At 39.1% G+C, this 18,878-nt stretch overlaps 1 protein-coding gene across 1 annotated transcript in view; it reads left to right on the top strand.

The window, feature by feature from the left end:
- Positions 1-18,878, top strand: part of PARD3B (par-3 family cell polarity regulator beta) — a 923,861-nt gene that overhangs the window by 811,436 nt on the left and 93,547 nt on the right. Inside the window, 1 exon segment of the mRNA XM_032480017.1 lies at positions 6,023-6,155. Coding sequence (XP_032335908.1) covers positions 6,023-6,155 — 133 coding nt within the window.

Genomic DNA, 18,878 nt, shown 5'->3' with positions numbered 1-18,878 from the left:
AATATTGACACTGGATAATTTTCAGAGCTGTTCAGTACTAGAATATCATTTGAAGAAGTTTATAGAATTAAGCCCATGCAAAGCCATTATTTATTATTAAATCTCATTTAGCATATATGGGCACACTGTATAAATGTATTTTTATTATAGAATGTTAAATCCATAGAATATTACTGTAGGTGCCATTGGGCTGTAGTTTCTGTAAATCTTTGAAACACTTTTGAATAATGATCCTAAGTACATACGTAAGAATCTCTCAAATTTTTTATTTGACAAAGTCTTTATCAGCAATGGAAAATAAGTAACAGCTGTGTCCATGACTGTCTTCAGCTGCGTATTCTTTTCCAGAACCTAATTTTTGATTTTAAGTGAAATTAGTAAAAGAATATTGCATACAGACAGTTAGATTTTATTATGTTTGTGTTATCAAGAGTGTGGATGCCACAGAGTCTCAGGTTTTTTGAGGGCTCTGTTCCCACTTTGGAAAAAAAAAATGCCTTGTTTTCTAAGGCAAAACTATAGTACTGCTAAATTTGAAATTTAAAACTATGATGATTTGTTTAGGTCCTTGAATGCAAAAAGACAAAAACAAACAACCATTCCTGTCAGCCAGGAAGAAAACCAGGGAAACAATAGCATAATGGCATTCTTGAAGGGTGAGTTTTTTTCTTCACTCCATATCTTTCAAAAGGAAGAAAACTTTTTGAGAAAACCTTTAAAATCCCACCCTTTTGTAAGTATAGAAAGATGAACACCATATTCATATAATTAAAACATCCCATGGTGAGCATCACAGTAACATTTTTACGGTAATGTTATAAAAAATTAAATAATCTATCAAACCCCAAACTGGGAAACAGTCCCTATTCTCCTGATTATTGTTGACATGCACACGTCTAATTTAAATAGTTTTATTCAGTGAGTTTGTAAGGATTATCACACCCAGGCAGGAGTATTCCTGTTAAAGTTTCGTTCTATGACGACTGTCTTTTTAACTGCATCACCAAATCTGAACCCCAGGCTCGTACTCACTCATCAGAAGGAAACACCCCTCCTTCGGAATGAAGAGCTACGTGTCTTGAAGGTATCTGGAAGTGACACAGCTCTTTGGAATTAACTGTATGCAATTCAATCATAGTCAGGGTGCACGTATTTACACACATGCCCACAAGGCACACACGCAAAGTCATTGCAGATGAATTCACAAGTCGAATCAATGGTTCTCTGCCAGTGACCGGCTCCCTCTCATTCAGTCCTTGGTGAACGTTACCAGGAGCAGCCCTGGCTGTCTGTCAGTCCTGGTCCTGATCCAGAGTTTCTTTTTTCATGTGGGATGGTTGTCATATGTTGAGTCTCTTTTGCACCCCATTCAGTTTTATACCAGTTTCCCACATGAGCCGGTTAGAGATGTAATAATAATTACCCAGAAATCTCAGTCTTCAGTTGCTCCGGCATCATTCCTTAATGAGTACAGACTTCATTGCATGTATTTCTGTTACTTTAGCTGCTTCGATTTCTATTTTTATTACAAAGATCTGTGCAAATAAAAGAATATCAAAAGGTATGGCTATAAATGTGCTGTGCTAAACTCCCTCTGCCTTGAAATGCCTGTGAACTCCTGCTGCAGAGTGCCTGCTGCATTTTAATGCCTTTCTCGCGAGGCAACATGATATAGTTGAAATAGCACTGGCTTTGGAGTCACGCATCTCCTGGTCCACCAGTCAACACTTGAGCTACCTAACGTATCTGAGCCTCAGCGTACTCATCTGTGAAATGTCAATAACGATGTCATCCTCACAGGTTCGACTGGGAATTAAATAAGATGAAGTACATAAAGCATAAATATTATACTCAGGGCATCAGAGGGGCTTAGTAAATACTAGTTTCTTTTCTTCAGTGTGGAGCAGTAATGGAAGGAGACCATGACATGCACAAATGAACATTCATTTTAAAGTGTACTTCAGTGGAGGTAATTATGAACTTGGAAGAATAGAGTTAGGTTCCAAAGGAGCAGCTAATGCCTTACTGTGATGTGTATTGCATTTGGGAATACATTCCTATAGGTGATAATGAAGAAAATGACATGGTTCCTGAGTTCCATTACAACTTGAAACTCTGTCCAGCTTTAAGCTGTTATAAGAAAAGCCTGTTTGACTGTACGTCTGCCTTTAAGAGCATAGGCGGTAAAAATTTACAAGAAATCACTACAATATAAATCTGTTTTGTTATACGGCTTGAATTTATTTAAAGTGCAGTTTCAGCACATTGAAGTGCAGGAGAGGCATTGATCGCCTACATAGGGATACAGCTTTGACAGGCACTTTTTTTGTAAGGATGGCTAACCTGTACTTTATCCAATGAACAAAAAATGCAGAGTCTAATTTTCTAACCAGCAACTTGAAGATGTGATTATTGACACTTTGCCAGATTTTATATGGTTGCAAGAGTATTTGAGTTACATCATAAGCTGATGTCACTTCTGAGGCTATCAGGCAAAATTCTTAGCATCTCTACTGCTAAGTTCCATCAAGTTAGGAAAATAGAACAGTTAGCATGTAAGTAGAGGAAGGAAAACAAGAGTCTTCAGAAAATTAGTCCTCAAGGCTAGCCTTCACTTTCATTCTGGTTCAATATGTTGTTCGAGGACCCATTCTTTAAGATATAAATGAGATGAAGGAGGAGACGCAGGCTGGAGGGTAGTAAGAAGTGGTGGAAAGAGCCTTCTTTGAAGTCAGACCTTGTACATCTATTAGCCACAAGCCTCAGATGCCTCACATCTATGGAGCAAAACCATGAAAGCTATATTTAAATATTCTTGTGTGACTTTGCAGTATTAACGATACCTGTCATATAGGAATTATGAGTAAACTCAAGTACCAGGTCCTGGGACTTGGTAGTGACTTCTTGAAGGTCTGGGTTAAGAAGGATTCTAAGCCCACCTCTAGGATCATGGAGAAGGAAGGCTGTAATTGATTAGTGATGTCTGCTCTGGGCAGAAAGTGGAGCAAATTAAAGTTTGTATTGATGTATTTGGTATATAAAATATTCCACAAATTGTAACTATTTAGTTATTGCTGCCTATGACAAAGGCATTTTTACATTCCTCTTCAAATTCCTACATCTTCAATACAAAATGGAATGTTAACTGCCTCAGTTACAATAGCTGTGTATATCATTTTTATCGATTTGATGGTAAATGCATGTGTGTTTTGTGCCAAGAAGAGCTGAGAAATGAAATCAGAATTTGCTATTCCTAATTTTATTATGTAAAACAACTACTTGGGGAAAAATCTGATACAGTTACTGAAAGTAGAGTGAGGGTTGGAAAGAGGAAAAAAAAGAAGAGATAATGTTGAGATGTAGTCCTGGATTATCATGAAAAGTTTGTACAGTGTCCCATAAGTTCTTTAAAATATTCACACAAGGGAGAAGATGCAGCATGTTTTGCACTTAGATGGTCTATGAATTTCTAGACTTTTTTCCTGTTTTTCTCTGAGGCCAGATTTCTTTCCTGGGTAAATAGTCATGTTCCTGTCAACCATAGGGGATTTTCTGAATCCTAAACAGCTGATTTTGTATTCCTGCCCCATTCCTTCTATTTGAGAACTGAAATCTTATCAAGCCCATATATTAAAATTTATTTATTTATAGGCATATGGAAGAATGGCTTACCGTCTGAGTCTGATTATTTTTTCCCACAAATGTAGGAAAATTGTGGGGATTTTTAAAACAGTGCCTTATCAGTTTCTTTTTTTTTTTTTTTCTTTTATTACTGATGACTCATCCTGCTTGAATTCAGTGCTTCAATTTCTTTGGGTAGACTAATAGATTATGTATGCTGTGTTTGCACCATGATGATTGAACTCATCTGGTGAGTCTGAGCAGGGCTCCTGCACTCACGTAACGGGCAGAAGCCTGCATGGTGGATTCAGGCACCGTTGTCAGCTCAGAGAACTCGAGAGAGGGAACTTATTCAAAATTGAGCTGCGCTGTCTTTCCCACCTTCCGTTCTTCAGAAAACCGTATCAGACCTTCCTTTTTTTCTTATGCTCTTTTCAAATTTTTGAGGAAAACTTACAAGTACAGTAGGAAGCAGAACTATTTTGAGAATTTTAAAATACATGTTGGAGGAAAATCAAGGTATACGATCCCCAAGGATCTGTCTTTTCTTAATCAAAGGTGTCGGTTATTTAGTGTCGTAGAGCAGGTAGGAAACCGAGAACTGTGTGCTGACTGTGTGGAGAGGGCCTGAGACACGTGGTCCTGCTTCCAGTTGACTTACAGTCTGGCTCAGGAAAGAGTGTTTTCCTTCCAAAAGACGGTTACTCACCATTTTCTTTTGAGAGTTTACAAGTATAGTTTTTAAATGTTTTAATGATATAGTAGATGACCTCTTTCTATGGTTTCAGATATCTCATTTTATCAGATATCTCACTTAAACTTAAAACTCAACTGTAATAGTTGGGGATCTTTTTAGCACATAGGGGTCTTCACAGAGGGGCCACTACCTGCCTTTCTCAGTCCCACCTGTCTCTTCTCCCTGCTTCTCCCATATACCCTGTATCTAGAGCAGTGATTCTCACATACCCGTGAAACATGAGTATCATTATAATTAATTGTTACAAACTGAGTTAAAGTACCAACATTTGCAAGTGATAGATTTTGTCATTTATTAGAGTATAATCAAAATATCCCGTAAGTACCAGCACTCACTTTTATTATCATTTGCTTCCTAACTGAGAGAGGGAAGGGAGCACATATCACCTGATACGTGTGTGAGGCAGGACAAAAAACGTTGAGGACCCCTGCCTGCCCAAACTGACTTCCTTGCACTCCCCAAAGCAAGATGCTTCCTCATTTCTGTCCTTTGTGTTGTCCTTCCCTCTACCTGAAATTTCCTCACCTCACCTGTCCAGCTGTTGAGCTCCTATGCATCCTTCAAGACTCAGCAAAAGTGTCACCTCCTCTAGGGAGCCTTCTGTGATCTTCCATGGCTCTGCTCTCACGTTGTCAAGGTTTAGGCAGCCTGTGTTTCAGCAAACCCTGTGCAGACCTCTAGCACCTACAGTGGATTATGGCCTTCTGTGTCCCTTTGAGTCCCCCACCTCCCAGACTGTGCCCTTTTTAGACAAGATCTGGGAACTGTTCGTTTTTATATCCCCAGGTCTTCATGTAAGGTCTGGCATGATAGGGCATTCAGTTATGCCTCAGATGAGCCAAAGTAGTTGAACAGCTGTGGGGACTTGCCTAGCATCCTCCTCTTGCTTCTAGCCGTGATTGTATCACATGATGTTGGTTCCGTTGAAATGATGGTGATAGATTCAAACCAAAAGGGAGCCACTGGCTGACCAGTGTGGGGTTGAATGGCTAAGTCTCTGGAGAAGCTGTAATTCCTGAGAGGAACAAGCAGCTTAGTAGAGAGGAGAACCTTGGACAAGTAACCGAGATAGCATGTTCTACTATGACGAGCCTTTTGCTTTTCTTTTTACTTCTTGGCATGACTTCCACCTTCTTCCACCTTCTCTTCTCTCCCTATGTCCTACCTACACCCGTATATTGGCACGTACCCCAGCCCCACTCCAGAAACTCACAAATGTCATTACAATTAACAGTGGCACATGTCAACTCTGCATCACACTGAACCTTCAGGTCAAATAACTGGTATCAAATAGGCAACACTTATTTGAGAAAATGAGACACTGCATTCAAATTTAACCAAACTCTGTACATATGATTATAAGAAAAAGGTGATGGCTTTCTTAATTGCCCTAAAGGTCTAGACCTTCTTACCTTCTCATTCAGAAGGCATTCATTAATCCAAAGTTAGATGTTTTGACCTTTGGAGCTAAACTTATGCACATAATGACTGCTTTTTGTTCATTTTTTCCAGTTTTCCTAGAATATTTGAATGATATTACTGAATCTTCCAAATTTGGATATCTGCTGCTTTAATAAAAAAATCAAAAAGTGGGTTCCCAGGATAATGTACATTAGTGACTGTTTGTTTGATTATGTCCTACAGTGGGCGTCCCATGAGCGGAAGCGCTGACCGCATCCAAAAGTTGCGGAAGGAGTACTATCAGGCTCGGAGGGAAGGTTTCACTTTATATGAAGACGATGACGGAAGAGCAAGAGCTGATTATGACCTTCACTGGGTGAGTCTACGCCTGATTCCAAGCACTGAATTCATCTTTACTGAGACAGTTTAGCATGGAAGAACATGGCCCAGAATGTTCTGTGCATATCGAGGTATATACAGGTTATTTGGGTTTTACAGCTATGAATATTACCTGATCCACAGCCATCTTCTCCCATGGAAGTTGTTTACCTAAAGCAAACCACACGAGTGCACCATGGTTCACTTTAATTGCTCTCATATTTACTTCCTGTTGGACTTGAATACGAACTTGTTGGGATGGAACAGATGTTAGCTATTTTAAAAAAGAAAAGGAATCTTGGTCATCATCTCCTGAGCCTTAATCCTTGCCCTCCATCTCTTGGGTCTCAGACATCTGGGCAAGCATTAGCAGACCATGCAACATAAGCTGTCTCTCCTTTGGAAAATGGTTATTAGAACTACATTTCAGAAAGGTTATCTTCAAAGATATCAATTGTTTGTATATTGCATCTGAACAGTTTGCATTCTGATGATCTTACCTGTGCATTAAGATCATCTTATTTTGAGATAAGGGCAGTTTTTTTTTTTTTCATTAGAGATTCTCTTTGCCAAATCCTTCAATATTCAGCAACAGAAATGAATACTGTGACCTCCAAAGAGAGATTCTCTGGGTTTTTTCAAAATAGCATGATTCATTCTCTTGTCTTTTTCAAGAAGGTCAGGTTGTACCTACAAAATACACTTAACTCTCAAGCACTCACAAAAAGTGCTTAGAGTTGGATTAAAAGTACACGTCACATACTTAGAATAGTGCCTGACACTGAGTTGGTGCTTAATAAATGTCAGCTCCTGCTACTGACGTGATTGGCACAGAGCTACACGTGGTAATGGTAATGACCTTGCTGTGAGCCATCGCTCACTCATCCTCTTGATGGTTACTGCCTTCTCCTACAGTTTTTAGTGCTGTTTTGAGAACCACATAAGGAACTGTCTTACCGTTGGTGGCCACACCAGCTCTTCTGAAGGACAGGTCTGTTAAAGGAAAGTTTCCGTTCTTGATTTTCACACTCATATTTATGTTCATGAGGTCAGGGTAGGGAGAGTAGAGTCCAGCCACTGAGCTGATTCCCTCTAGTTTTCATTTGGATACTGTGGCTTCTTAAACATGAAAATCACTTTACATTGAGGTCCAAAAGCCAGTTTCAGCATCCACCACTGCAGTGCAGAGCACCTGAAACTTCGTAGCCCAGTAGATTCTTCCTTGCGTGGTGGAGTTTAAAAACACTAAGCAGAAATGCACAATAAGAATTAGCGGTCTCCAACCAAATGGCTTCGGCCTCTTCCAGAGAGAAGCATCCTTTGACTACAGATCAGAACAAAGCACTCTTTATTGGTTTTACTACAGATGTTAGGATTAAGCAGAATGGAACTTACAGTGATGGGGCAACTGGTTACTTAGACTCTCAGTGACAGAAGAGAAAGATTTTCAGAGAATAACAATTTGATAACAATTCATTTCATTTCAAGCTTAATCAAGATTAACTTACCGACTTTGATGAAAGACTCTATACGTAAGGCTCTGCCCCAACAATCAAACAATAAAATTAAGTTGTTGAAAGTCTGGTTATGGTGGACGTTGTTTCCACCATAACCAAAGCAGAACACCACACCCAACGCATTGAAAAGTCTTCCTTCCCAAAACCAGTATGAATGTCTATGAGCGAAATGAGATCGTAATTTTACATAAAGCCGTCCTGGCTGTTTGACCTTATTTTATGTGATCTCCTTACATCAAGCTGAAAGGATGAACATGCTTAACATTCATGAGACTTAAAGTTTCCTCTGACCGTCACCAGATGTGAGCCAGATAACTACACACTTGGGTCCTCCCTATCTTTCTTTTTTTTTTGGTTGCTGTGGAGGTTTTCTTTTAATCAAGCATTTCAGTGTAGAGTACACAGGTCCTCCCTGTCTTGATGGTTCTGTTTTTGTGCCAAGCAAATGTGTAACCAGACAAATAATCTGGTGAGTAAAGGAGTATCTCTATGTTAATTTGTGTTTCCCTTGCTCAGGTGTATTGAGCTTTGCCAAATGTGACTGATTTTACACTTCCAGGGCAACTGGGGGACTATACCTTCCCAAAGGGATGCTTGGGAAATGCACTGTCATGAAAGAGGTGGTACTCCAAACCAGGGATTAGAATCTCAGCATCCTTTCCCATCCTCTCCACAAGCCAAGGAAAAACACTAGTATCTTTTGTCCAGCATAGACCTGAGAAATTACACCATTGTCTTGCTACTTTTGGAGAGACCTAGAAACTTAACATTCATTCCTGCCAGTCAGCCAGACCCAACAAAGCAGCTTTTATGAGACTGTGCTTCCTAGATCAGCTGGCCTTCAGCATCACGGAGGCTGCCTGTTAAAAACAGATAAATGTGGGGAGGGTATAGCTCAAATGGTAGAGTGCATGCTTCACATGCACAAGGTCCTGGGTTCAATCCCCAGGGCCGCCTCTAAAATAAATAAATAAGTAAACTTTACCCCCCCCCCCAATAAAATATATAAAACAAAAATGAAACAAATAAAAAACAACCAGCCAGAAAACAAACAAAAAAAACTGATAGACAGTCCATGAAGGGGAGGGATGAGGCCCAAGGGAGGGCTTCCAGGTGCTTCTCCAGGTGGTCATCATGTTTCTGACTTCCAAGTCTAAACATAGAGATAGAGTATTGATTCCAGTTGCTTCGGTAAACACCAAAGTAGTTCACCTTCTCTGACAAATCATGACATCATCAAAAAATACTTCCATGGACTCAGAATTCCCCAAGCTCCCAGTACCTCAGGTTGAGAGGCCTGACCAATATTCCCCAGAGTCCCATGACGCTGGGGAACTTCTGATCAATCGACGAGGAAATTAGGAGACTCCGTTATCTAATAACTATTTTTAAAATAAGCCAAAAAAGAATGAAAGTAGGCTCGCAATAGTCAAAGACAAACTGATTAAAACAATCACTGGAAAGGTTATTAGGTTCTGTTTATAATTTTTTAGTGTATTTTTGTCAGTGGGACTGCCCTTCTTTCTTTGGCCCACCCCAGACTTGCTGCATCTTCTCAGGCCATCTTGTGGGTAGTTTTCTACCAGGGTTACACCTGCCCGGTGGCCCGGAGTGAAGCCTCCTCTTACATCTCTCTTGGGTTTTCACTTGCTCTCACCTTTCTCTTTCCCTTCTCTGTTTCTATTTCTCCAATTCAGTTTTAACCAGTATTTGCTCAGCCTTAGTGTAGGCCCGGTACTGGTAACAATAATGTATTTTCTCTACCTTGGAGGATCTCACGGCCTAGCCAAGGATACAGATATCTAAGCCAAAACAAAACAAACAAAAAGAGGACATTAATATATGTGCGAAATGCTGTAGTGTAGGAATGCTATTATGTTCTAAATGAGCTCCGAGAAAGCAATTAATTCTGCTGGAAGCAGGGTGTGCATTAGGGGTGCTGGGAAGCGATAGAGAACATTTGGGAGTTGCCTCAGCCACATAATTTGTTCTTTTTCTCTCAAATTGGGTGTGTTTTTCTTTTTCCCAAAGGAGCTCCTGATTTATTCACTTCATTTGTGTTAAATTAAATGAATACACACAGATTGCAAGGTTTGTAAATATGGACATGAGACCTTAAAACTCTTTTCAGCAAGTCTGCTTTGTAGCTGTTTTCCCATCTAGGCTTTGGAAAGCTGTAAAGAACGAGTGGAGGGAATTGCAGCAGCAGCAAGTGAGATGCCTGGTGAGTTTTGAGAGACCCAATTAAGCAAGCAGGACAGGCTAGCTGTGAAGTGTCCGCATTTGCCAAAAGAAAGCATAATACCTGTTATCTGCTGGTATTTTATTTTCTGGAAAACTTGTTAAGACTGTCACAGTTCTCTGGCAACAGGCTGTGGTTTGTTGCTGTTGTTGTTTAGATTATTAGCAGATAAAGATCGTCTGCTTATTTAACAATATCATGAATATCCCGTAAGTAGCTTCGGAAATGGGACGACTCTAGGGTTTTCTAAAATGATTAGAACCTTCATTGCTGTCATTTTTTAAGAGATGCATGGCATGTATTATACCTCCTCCTTCCTCTTTATAATTCTTTGGCTAAACTAGAGGGATAGTTATCTGTAAAAGGGATGTGTAGACACATGGGTGGGAAGAAATTACACTGGTTTCCATTGCTGTAAAAGACATAGCACTATATCTTTATGGCGCTATGGTTCAGGTAGATCATGGTTGGAACAAAGAGATGATTGGATGAATAAATAAAAACATTTTGAAAGATTTATTCATTCTATTATGAAGATGGTTTAGGAACCAACTCGAGGGAACATACTTGGCAGCTCTCTGGACAATGAAAGACACATCTGGTGAATTCTGCAGTGAGAGGAAAGGAGGATCAGGATGCTGAGATCATGCTCACCATGCTAAGAAAGGATTTAGGGTGGAGTGTATAATAGCTGCACAAGTACAAAATCCATCAGATGGTTATTTTCTAAACATGAGGGATAAGACAGGTGAGCTTCTGCCGTCCAATGGTCCAATCCCAGAACTGAGACTTGTCTGTATCTTCCTTCTCTTGCTCCTTAAAGGCATCTGTTAAAAACTAGGGACACTAAAAAACAACTCTGGATTAGTCAGTGGCTCTTAAGTTGCAACAGAAGACTAACTCAATCTGGCCTAAGCCAAAAAGGAAATTTTGTGGCTTATATGACTTTAAAGTCCATAGGCATATCTGACCTCAGGCAAAGCTGGGTCCTGCTCCTCCAGGAAGGCCATTAGGAGTCTGTCCTTCTCCCTCTCTCACCTTTGTTATTCTCTCTGCAGGCACCATTCTCAGGGGGCTCCCCCATATGGTGGCAAGACAGCCATCAGCAGCTCCAACACAACAATTCTGCAGAAAGAAAAATTGTCTCACCTCCCAGTATATCCAGGAAGTCCTAGAATTGATGGTCAGTGCCATCTTCCATGGCTTACTGGCTCAACCGGAGCCACATGTCCACTCCTAAGCTCCCATGGCCAGAAAGATGCAGTGCTCTTACTGGCCAGAACTACATCACAAGGCTGCCCTTGGAACCAGACAGTAGAATCAGAACCTGCATAAATTCCATGAATGAGTGTAGGGGAAGAGGTGGTCCCCTAAAGAAAATCGAGATGGATTGTTTTGTTTTCACAAAACAATGGAAGGGAAAATGGATGTCTGGCACAGTTAGGCGTTGTCTACTGTAACTTCTAGTTCTCCTAATGATATAAACTTCCTTCATCTCCTTAGATGTCCAAGCAAAGAGAGAGAAATGACTTCTCCCTTCATGTATTTTCATAATTAGAAAGAACAAATCTATTATCATTCTTAAACTTGACTGTTTTCAGAATGTTTGTATTTATTCACTCAACCATCTTTTTGTTCCAGCCATGACCTACGTGAACTAATGCTGCCATTGTTGGCTAGGTAAAAGGATCATTTTGCTCCTGGTCCAGTATCTTTGAGCTATCCCAAGAATTCAGCTGGCTTAAGTGAGTTATTCTTGAGAAATAACCAGACCACTGGCTATTTGTTCAGATAGACGAGCAACATTTTGATTCACCCAAGACCTAGGAATTTGCCTGAAGGGGAGGCAGTGGTATTCGTTGGAAGGACAAAAAGTAATTCTCTTTCTTTGGGTAAGAATTGCTCTGTCTGTATCCTCGTGGATCATTGTTTTGTGACATGCTCACATGCTATTCTTAAAAGCTTCAAACGATGGAATGAAGTAAATAATTAGAACCATCAAAAGTATGTATTCATAACTGTTGTAGTTCAGCTCCAACCAGCAGTAACCAGTCCCTTCTCAGTTGATGAGACCCTCTTGAGCTCCATAAACATGTCCTTCCCAGTGTGTCCATCCATCAACAGATGAGTGTTTCCCCTGATTTCCTGAAACAGCTGAACTGAGGAGTGGAAGAGGTACCAAGGCAGAGGACGGTCTGTGATTCTTGGTGGATTTTGGAAAGGCCTGAAATTTGATTGAACTTGATGTTGGTGAAACGTCAAATGCCACTTGAAGGGTTGAGTCTCCTTCACCTAGATTTCAAGAAGTAGTGAAAACTTTAGGAAAGAAGAAGACAAAATAAATTGAAGGCTTTTTTTTTCTTTTGTTGGTAGTTTTAGTCCTTTTATATTGCAATGCGGCTTTCACAGGAACATGATGACGTATTAGCCATATGGAAGATCATGTGAATGCATCTCTAGCTCTTAAGCATAGTATAAATCATTTTGAAAGGCGACTATGTTTATAGACAATCCTCAACATAAAAATAAATCATGCTTCAGAAACCCATTAAGAAATTGGCAGTTTGGACCTGGGAGTGGTTTTCCCCATAGGGAAAAAAATTGTTGGTTGTAGGATCCCAGACCAGTCTACAAAAAGCCCACTAAAATCCAATAACCTTGTGCTAATTATAAAACAGTAGCTCAGAAGTAGGAGCAGGGAGTCATCTGAGCTGGAGGAGGAGTAGGAAATTCCCTTTTCCCTGTTTCTTGGACACATTTTTCTTTGGAGATTTTCTTTGGCCCCTTCCTGTCAGTCTTTTTTTTTTTTTTTAATTTACAACTTGTTTCTTTTACTTATTCTTTTAATTAGTATTTTTATTGAAGTATAGTCGATTTATAATGTTAGTTTCATGTGTACAGCAAAGTGATTCATTTATACATATTCATATATATTTTTTTTTCAGATTCTTTTCTATCATAGCTCATTACAAGAAATTGAATATAGTTCCCTGTGCTATACAGTAGGTCTTTGTTGTTTATCTATTTTATACATAGTAGTGTGTATCTATTAATCCCAAACTCCTCATCTATCCCTCCCTCTCCTTTTCCCACTGATAACCACAGTTTGTTTTCTGTGTCTGTGAGTCTTTTTCACTATTTACAATAACCAAAACATGGAAGCATCCTAAGTGTCCATCAGCAGATGACTGGATAAAGAAGATGTGGGTGGATGGGTGTGTGTGTGTGTGTGTGTATAATATTATTCAGCCATAAAAAAGAATTAAATAATGCCATTTGCAGCAATAAGGATGGACCTAGAGATTATCGTATTGAGTGAAGTAAATCAGACAGAGTAAGACAAATGTCATACAATGTCACATATGTGGAATCTAAAAAGACTTTTTTTAAGATACAGATTTTATTTACAAACCAGAAATAGATTCATGGACATAGAAAACAAACTATCAGTCTTTAAGAGTGTTTCCCTAGGTTTCCTGACCCTTAATCGCCCCTACCTCCCTATCATGACACCTCACTTAAGCCCATGTTTTCCCCCAAAGTACTCAGGAATCCAGAGTTACCTGTCTTCACCGTCCTCCATCAGAGTTACTGTTCTCTTAGTTTGTCTCAGCTACATTCTGAGGTGCAGATAATCTGACCCATAAAGATTCTTCATACTCCCTGAGAGACTTCTCTTTTTAAAGAAGACATTTGATTAACCCTAACTAAGTAGAAAATTAGGGGCCATAGGGGACGTCTAGGAGGAGGGAGCAGGAGAGGGGTCAGTGGAATCTATCCTTGAGAACTGTCCCCTGATAAAACAGGGATAGTGACCCAAGGTATTAGGGCATTTCCCCACAGCCTGGACTTTCTTTCATGTGTTTCCCCACATCTCCCAGCCTGACCAGCTTCCTGTGGGAGATGAGCCAATTCTAGGAGTGGCACTGATTTCTCCAGCAAACTGGCCCTCACTTCCCTCAAACGAAGCATCCGTTTCTAAGTCTGCCCTCTGTGGCCCGTGGCCAGTTGCCACAACTCACGTTGACTATGACTCAGTGAGCGCTGTCTGAAAATCTACCCTGAAGACAGCTCCACCCTAAACTGTCATTTTCCCATCCAGTATTTCTAAACCCACAGCTAGATCCTGAATTCCCATATAGCAGGTATGGGAAGCATTTTGGAGCATGGACTCTGATGCTAGACTGCCTCTGTTCACATCCAGGCTACCCCATTGCTAACTGGGCAAATTTGGGCCATTTATTTAACCTCTCAGTCTCCTTTAAAATTGGGATAATAGTACTACCTCATGTAAGTGTTGTGACAAATGATTATTACACTTAAAGCACTTAGAATGGTGTCTGGCATGCAGTCAGGTGTTCAAGAAAGGTGAGGAGATTTTAAGTGTTGCGCATACTGAAGGTGTTTAGAAATAATATATTCCATTAGCCAGATAGCTGTTCTATCTTCATCATTATTGGTGCTTAACCTCTGGTTATTCCAGAGTCCTGGGACATTGTACACACAGAAAGCATTTGGGAGGCCTTCCGATCGTGCTCACTCTGGTTACCCCTGAGGTGCCCACAGTCCCTTCAGGTGGTAACTGTCAGGCTTGGTTGTAAGGCACTTTGGGCAAAGTCCATTGGTCAAAAGGTCAATACCTATTTCCCTCTCTCACACATAAACTTCAAAAGTGCACTGCTTTCATCCCTGACCCCAGGGGCACACCTAATCTCTTTAATGAGCTTATGCTAAAATCAAAGACCAAAGACCAGAAGAAAGTTCTGTTTTCAGCTCTGCAAAAACCCTGAAGCAAAGAAATTCTTGGGTCTAGTTAAGGACTTAGAATAGGAGGGAGAAGGTAATACAAAGAGAAAGTATGCAAATGATTTATTTAATAAATTTTACTATAGCCAACTCAGTCACAACAGTGACATCATTTACTCAGTGCTGATTCTATAAGTGAATACTTTATATAAATTATTCTAGACACCTCTATATGGTAGGTGTCTTTAATTCTATTTTACAGACGAGGAAACTAAGGTTCTAAGACTTTGCACCATAGTCACACAGTTAGTAGCAAAGATGATATTCCAGTCTGTGCTCACTCCCTGTGGAATCGGAAGGAGGACCTGCTGTGGCCACTGTTGAGATACTTTTTCTACATGAGTGAGATGTTTGAAACAAAGAGAATCTCTGCTGAACTACTGTTTAATTATCACTCTTAATTTGCTTTTAACCCAATAGAAATTGAACCAAAACCAAATATTGGTATTGTTTCATTACTTCTTTGTGAAAGTCAAAATAAAATCATTCTTTTTAGGCTATAATCAAATAAGTTGGCCGATCTCTGGCTCAAACCCAAACCTAAATACCAAAAAGCAGGAAAAAAAGTTCAGTACCACATTATTTTTCCATAATATGTCAAAAAAAAAACAAAACCCTATGCTCTACTTACATTAGAGTGAAAAAAGAACTCTTTCTGCTTCTAATGAGCAATTAATTCCAGCTCAGGATGTCAAGTTTAGAATAGGTTAAGTTCCCCAAACCACAGCCGTTTGTGTTGGATCATGGTTAAAACCCAGAATTCCAACTTCTACAATAATCACATTCTTTTCTTCTACTGCAATGGGAGAAATGACCATTTTATGTAACATAGGAAAAACCATAGCAGAAACTCCTATGAAATCCAGATTTCCTAAACTGTTCTCAAAGCTGTTCAGAATCAGTTGGATACGTTTTGTTTTAGCAGAGCTCAAAAATTCTGAAATAGACTTTGGGAACTGAATTTTTTAAATGGAGCTGTTTGGAGGAGAAGATATGAAAATTCACTTAATTGGCGTTTATAATACACGTATCGCTCAACCCTGATGACAGTTGAAACTCCACGCGAGCCTTATTCAGAGCCCAGAACAGCCTCTTGCTCGACTCCCCTAACTGTAATTAACCAATGGCCATCTTGTTCTTTCAGTTTAAGAAAATTTTTGACTCGAGTGATTCTAAAATTTAACATCATTTGGTTCTTATTAAGTAGTAACTAGCCTGGTGTTATGATGGGAAAAAGAAAACTCAGAGAAAGCTCTCCTCTGAAGTTGACAGAAAGAACACTTGAATCAGAGAAGATCCTAAAATGATAATCATCACTACAGCAGTCCTGGAACCCCCATCCTCCACAAGAAGAAAGGCTGCTTTCGAACACATTGTAATGACACACACTAGAGTCTGAGACTTTACAGTCCTCCTGTGACGCTCATTAATTTCCCTGTCTCACTCCGAGCCTTGAAATCACAGTGCTAATTCTCAGAGTGTTTATGAGAAAGTGCAAAAGTTGATACCACTGACTTCAGCTGGGCTGACGGGAAAACTTCTCATTTGTTCAAGCAGATGATCTAAGAAGAAAGAGTGTAATGTTATTACTATAAACTAATGAGAAATAGTTTCTTTTCTGTTTTCAAGATAAGACTTCTATAAAGCAGTGCAGTTCTTGGGTTTTATCTCCATGAAACTTTCTTCAGATGACTTAGCTCATTTCATGTCGTCTCTCACTCAGTCTCTTCCCTCGACAGCAAAGCCAAAGCAGCACATGAAGGAATAGGTTTTCCTCAATGATTCATTCCTTTGTTGATTTCTTTATTCACTGGATGTTTACCTATTTATATGTAAGTGTACATCAAGCCCAGCACTTCCATCAACAATTACCAAGAAAGGAGGAACACCTGCTGATGTTTGTGTGTTGGTGTGTAGATATTAAAGTTTCTCCTTTAAAGAAACAGTAGGAAATGTTGTATGAGAAAGACATCTGTCATAATCTGATGTCTTTTCACCTAATGAACCTGCTGGCTCACTCTGTGATAATGGATACCCCCAAACCATGTGGAGATGCTTCCATTTTTTAGTTTAGTTTTCCCATCGTCACTAATTATCAGAGTCCTAGGTCGTTTCTGAATAGCAACCCTATGTTAACTGTAATTTATATAGATTAGCTACTTTTCCTTTCTTCATCTGCTTCGTGTGGACCAGGTTTCCTGTTTTCTGTACAATTCCCTTTACGGTAATTTCCCAGGTTTAAATTGTCAGGCAGCACTTCAGCAGCAACGTGCTCTGTGTGCATGTGGTTAGAAGGGAATCAGGAACTCACATTCCAGAGGAGGAAATCATGGTCCCACAATTAATGTGAATGACGGCAGGAAGAAATCTTTTAGCATAGTGCTTAAATTGGTGCTTGAAAAAAACATGCTATGGGATTTAGGAGTTTGTGGTTTACCTGTGGTGCTAGAACTGTTTTTAAATTTCCCAACTTCAGAAAGTGGATAACTTTCTCCTTTCTACATATAGTTGCATATACGTAAGGTTTTCAAAAGTCTTAAATATGTGATGATGAGGGAATTAAAACAACGACAGGCAAATAGGAATGGACTGACATTTTGTTTCCAGCATTCCATATTCTACTTAACTGATTTATAAATTTATCATAAATTTTGAATACCTTTGCAATTAGAAGCTCTTAAGGCTTTCCTTTCTTGAAGATTTTATCTACAAAATAAGAAAACCTGTTAGTGACTCTCATCAATTAAGGAAAAGAATAAACCCACTGTCACTTATTCTGTGTCGCTTTGGCTCCAGGATTGGATAACAAAGTTTCAAAGTGTATGGTTGTTTAGTCATACATTCATTTATTAATTAATTCCTTAGACCTTTATTTGGTGGTAACTTTGTGCCAGAAATTGACTTGACTCTGAGGAATTAAAGTGAATAAGCAGTTTGTGTCAGATGGGAAAGGCAGTCAGAAAACATGATTTCAAATATAATGAGATGTTTAGGAATAACTGTACAGGAAAAAAATATGTAAAAGAGAGACTAACCAAAAAATGAACTAGACAGATTCACTTTTATCCCATAAAACCTCCCAGTGTGTGTTCTGCCTTTCCTTTTGTCTGCATTTAGGGCACTTTGCCTCCAAGTAAGCTACTCCAATTGTCCTTTATAATTTCTAAGCAAATATAAAGTGGCTTTTGTCATCGGTTTTGCAATGATACTTTTCTTTGGGCCCAACCTCTAATTTTGAGGATCTGACCATTTGTGCATCACGTCTGTCCCAATTATTGATTGAGCTCTACCCTAGAGGGTAGTTTTTCTAACTGTGTGTCACAACTTATTAGATAATCATAAATTCAATTAGTCAATCACAGTCGACATTTTTAAAGATTTTTTTTTCTTTGAGTTGAGGGTGTTTTTATTTTTATTTTTCATTTTTTTCTTTTTCAGTTTTTAGTTAGAATTATTACAGTTTGACTACACATGTACATTATATTGCATGTAAATACATACATACAATATACTGTACTTTTTTTCAGTTTACATGTGTGTACTGGTCATTGTTTCTAAGAACAGATTAGAGCTTTAGCTTTTTAAACTTATATAGTTATCAAAGGAATAAAACCAACCACAAAATAAGACATTTTAAAAGATTTTGAATAGAATAGAATAGAACATATGAGAGGGCATGACAGGTAGTAATTATGAGTATTGGGGGAAATTTTGTTTCAGAGCCAGTGTGTACACATATACACGTATGTGCTGGGTTATGATCTAAACTGTATTTCTTCCTAGGGGTCATGATTTTAAAGGTTGAAAAACTCTATTCTAGGCTTTAAGTTCCATATCTGGTTGGTATTTGTTTCAGACCTGTGGCTCAAGACATTTTCTGAATACTGTTGAGTACTATCTGAAACATAATGAATGGCACAGCTTGCTTTTCTTGATTATATCTGTATCGCAATATGATATATAGATAAAGAAGGGAATAGACACAATTGGCACATATTTTAATTTTAATCTAGCAGACAATGGTTTATGTAGCTCTTTTATTTTTTTAATAGAGGTACTGAGGATTGAACCCAGGGCTTCATGCATGCTAAGCACACGCTCTACCATAGAGCTATGCCCCACCCCCCCAGTTTCTATAGCTCTTAAATGGGCATGT

Source organism: Camelus ferus, chromosome 5, assembly GCF_009834535.1.
Source record: "Camelus ferus isolate YT-003-E chromosome 5, BCGSAC_Cfer_1.0, whole genome shotgun sequence".
Classification (NCBI taxonomy): Eukaryota; Metazoa; Chordata; class Mammalia; order Artiodactyla; family Camelidae; genus Camelus; species Camelus ferus.
This window is presented reverse-complemented; position numbering and strand designations above follow the sequence as displayed.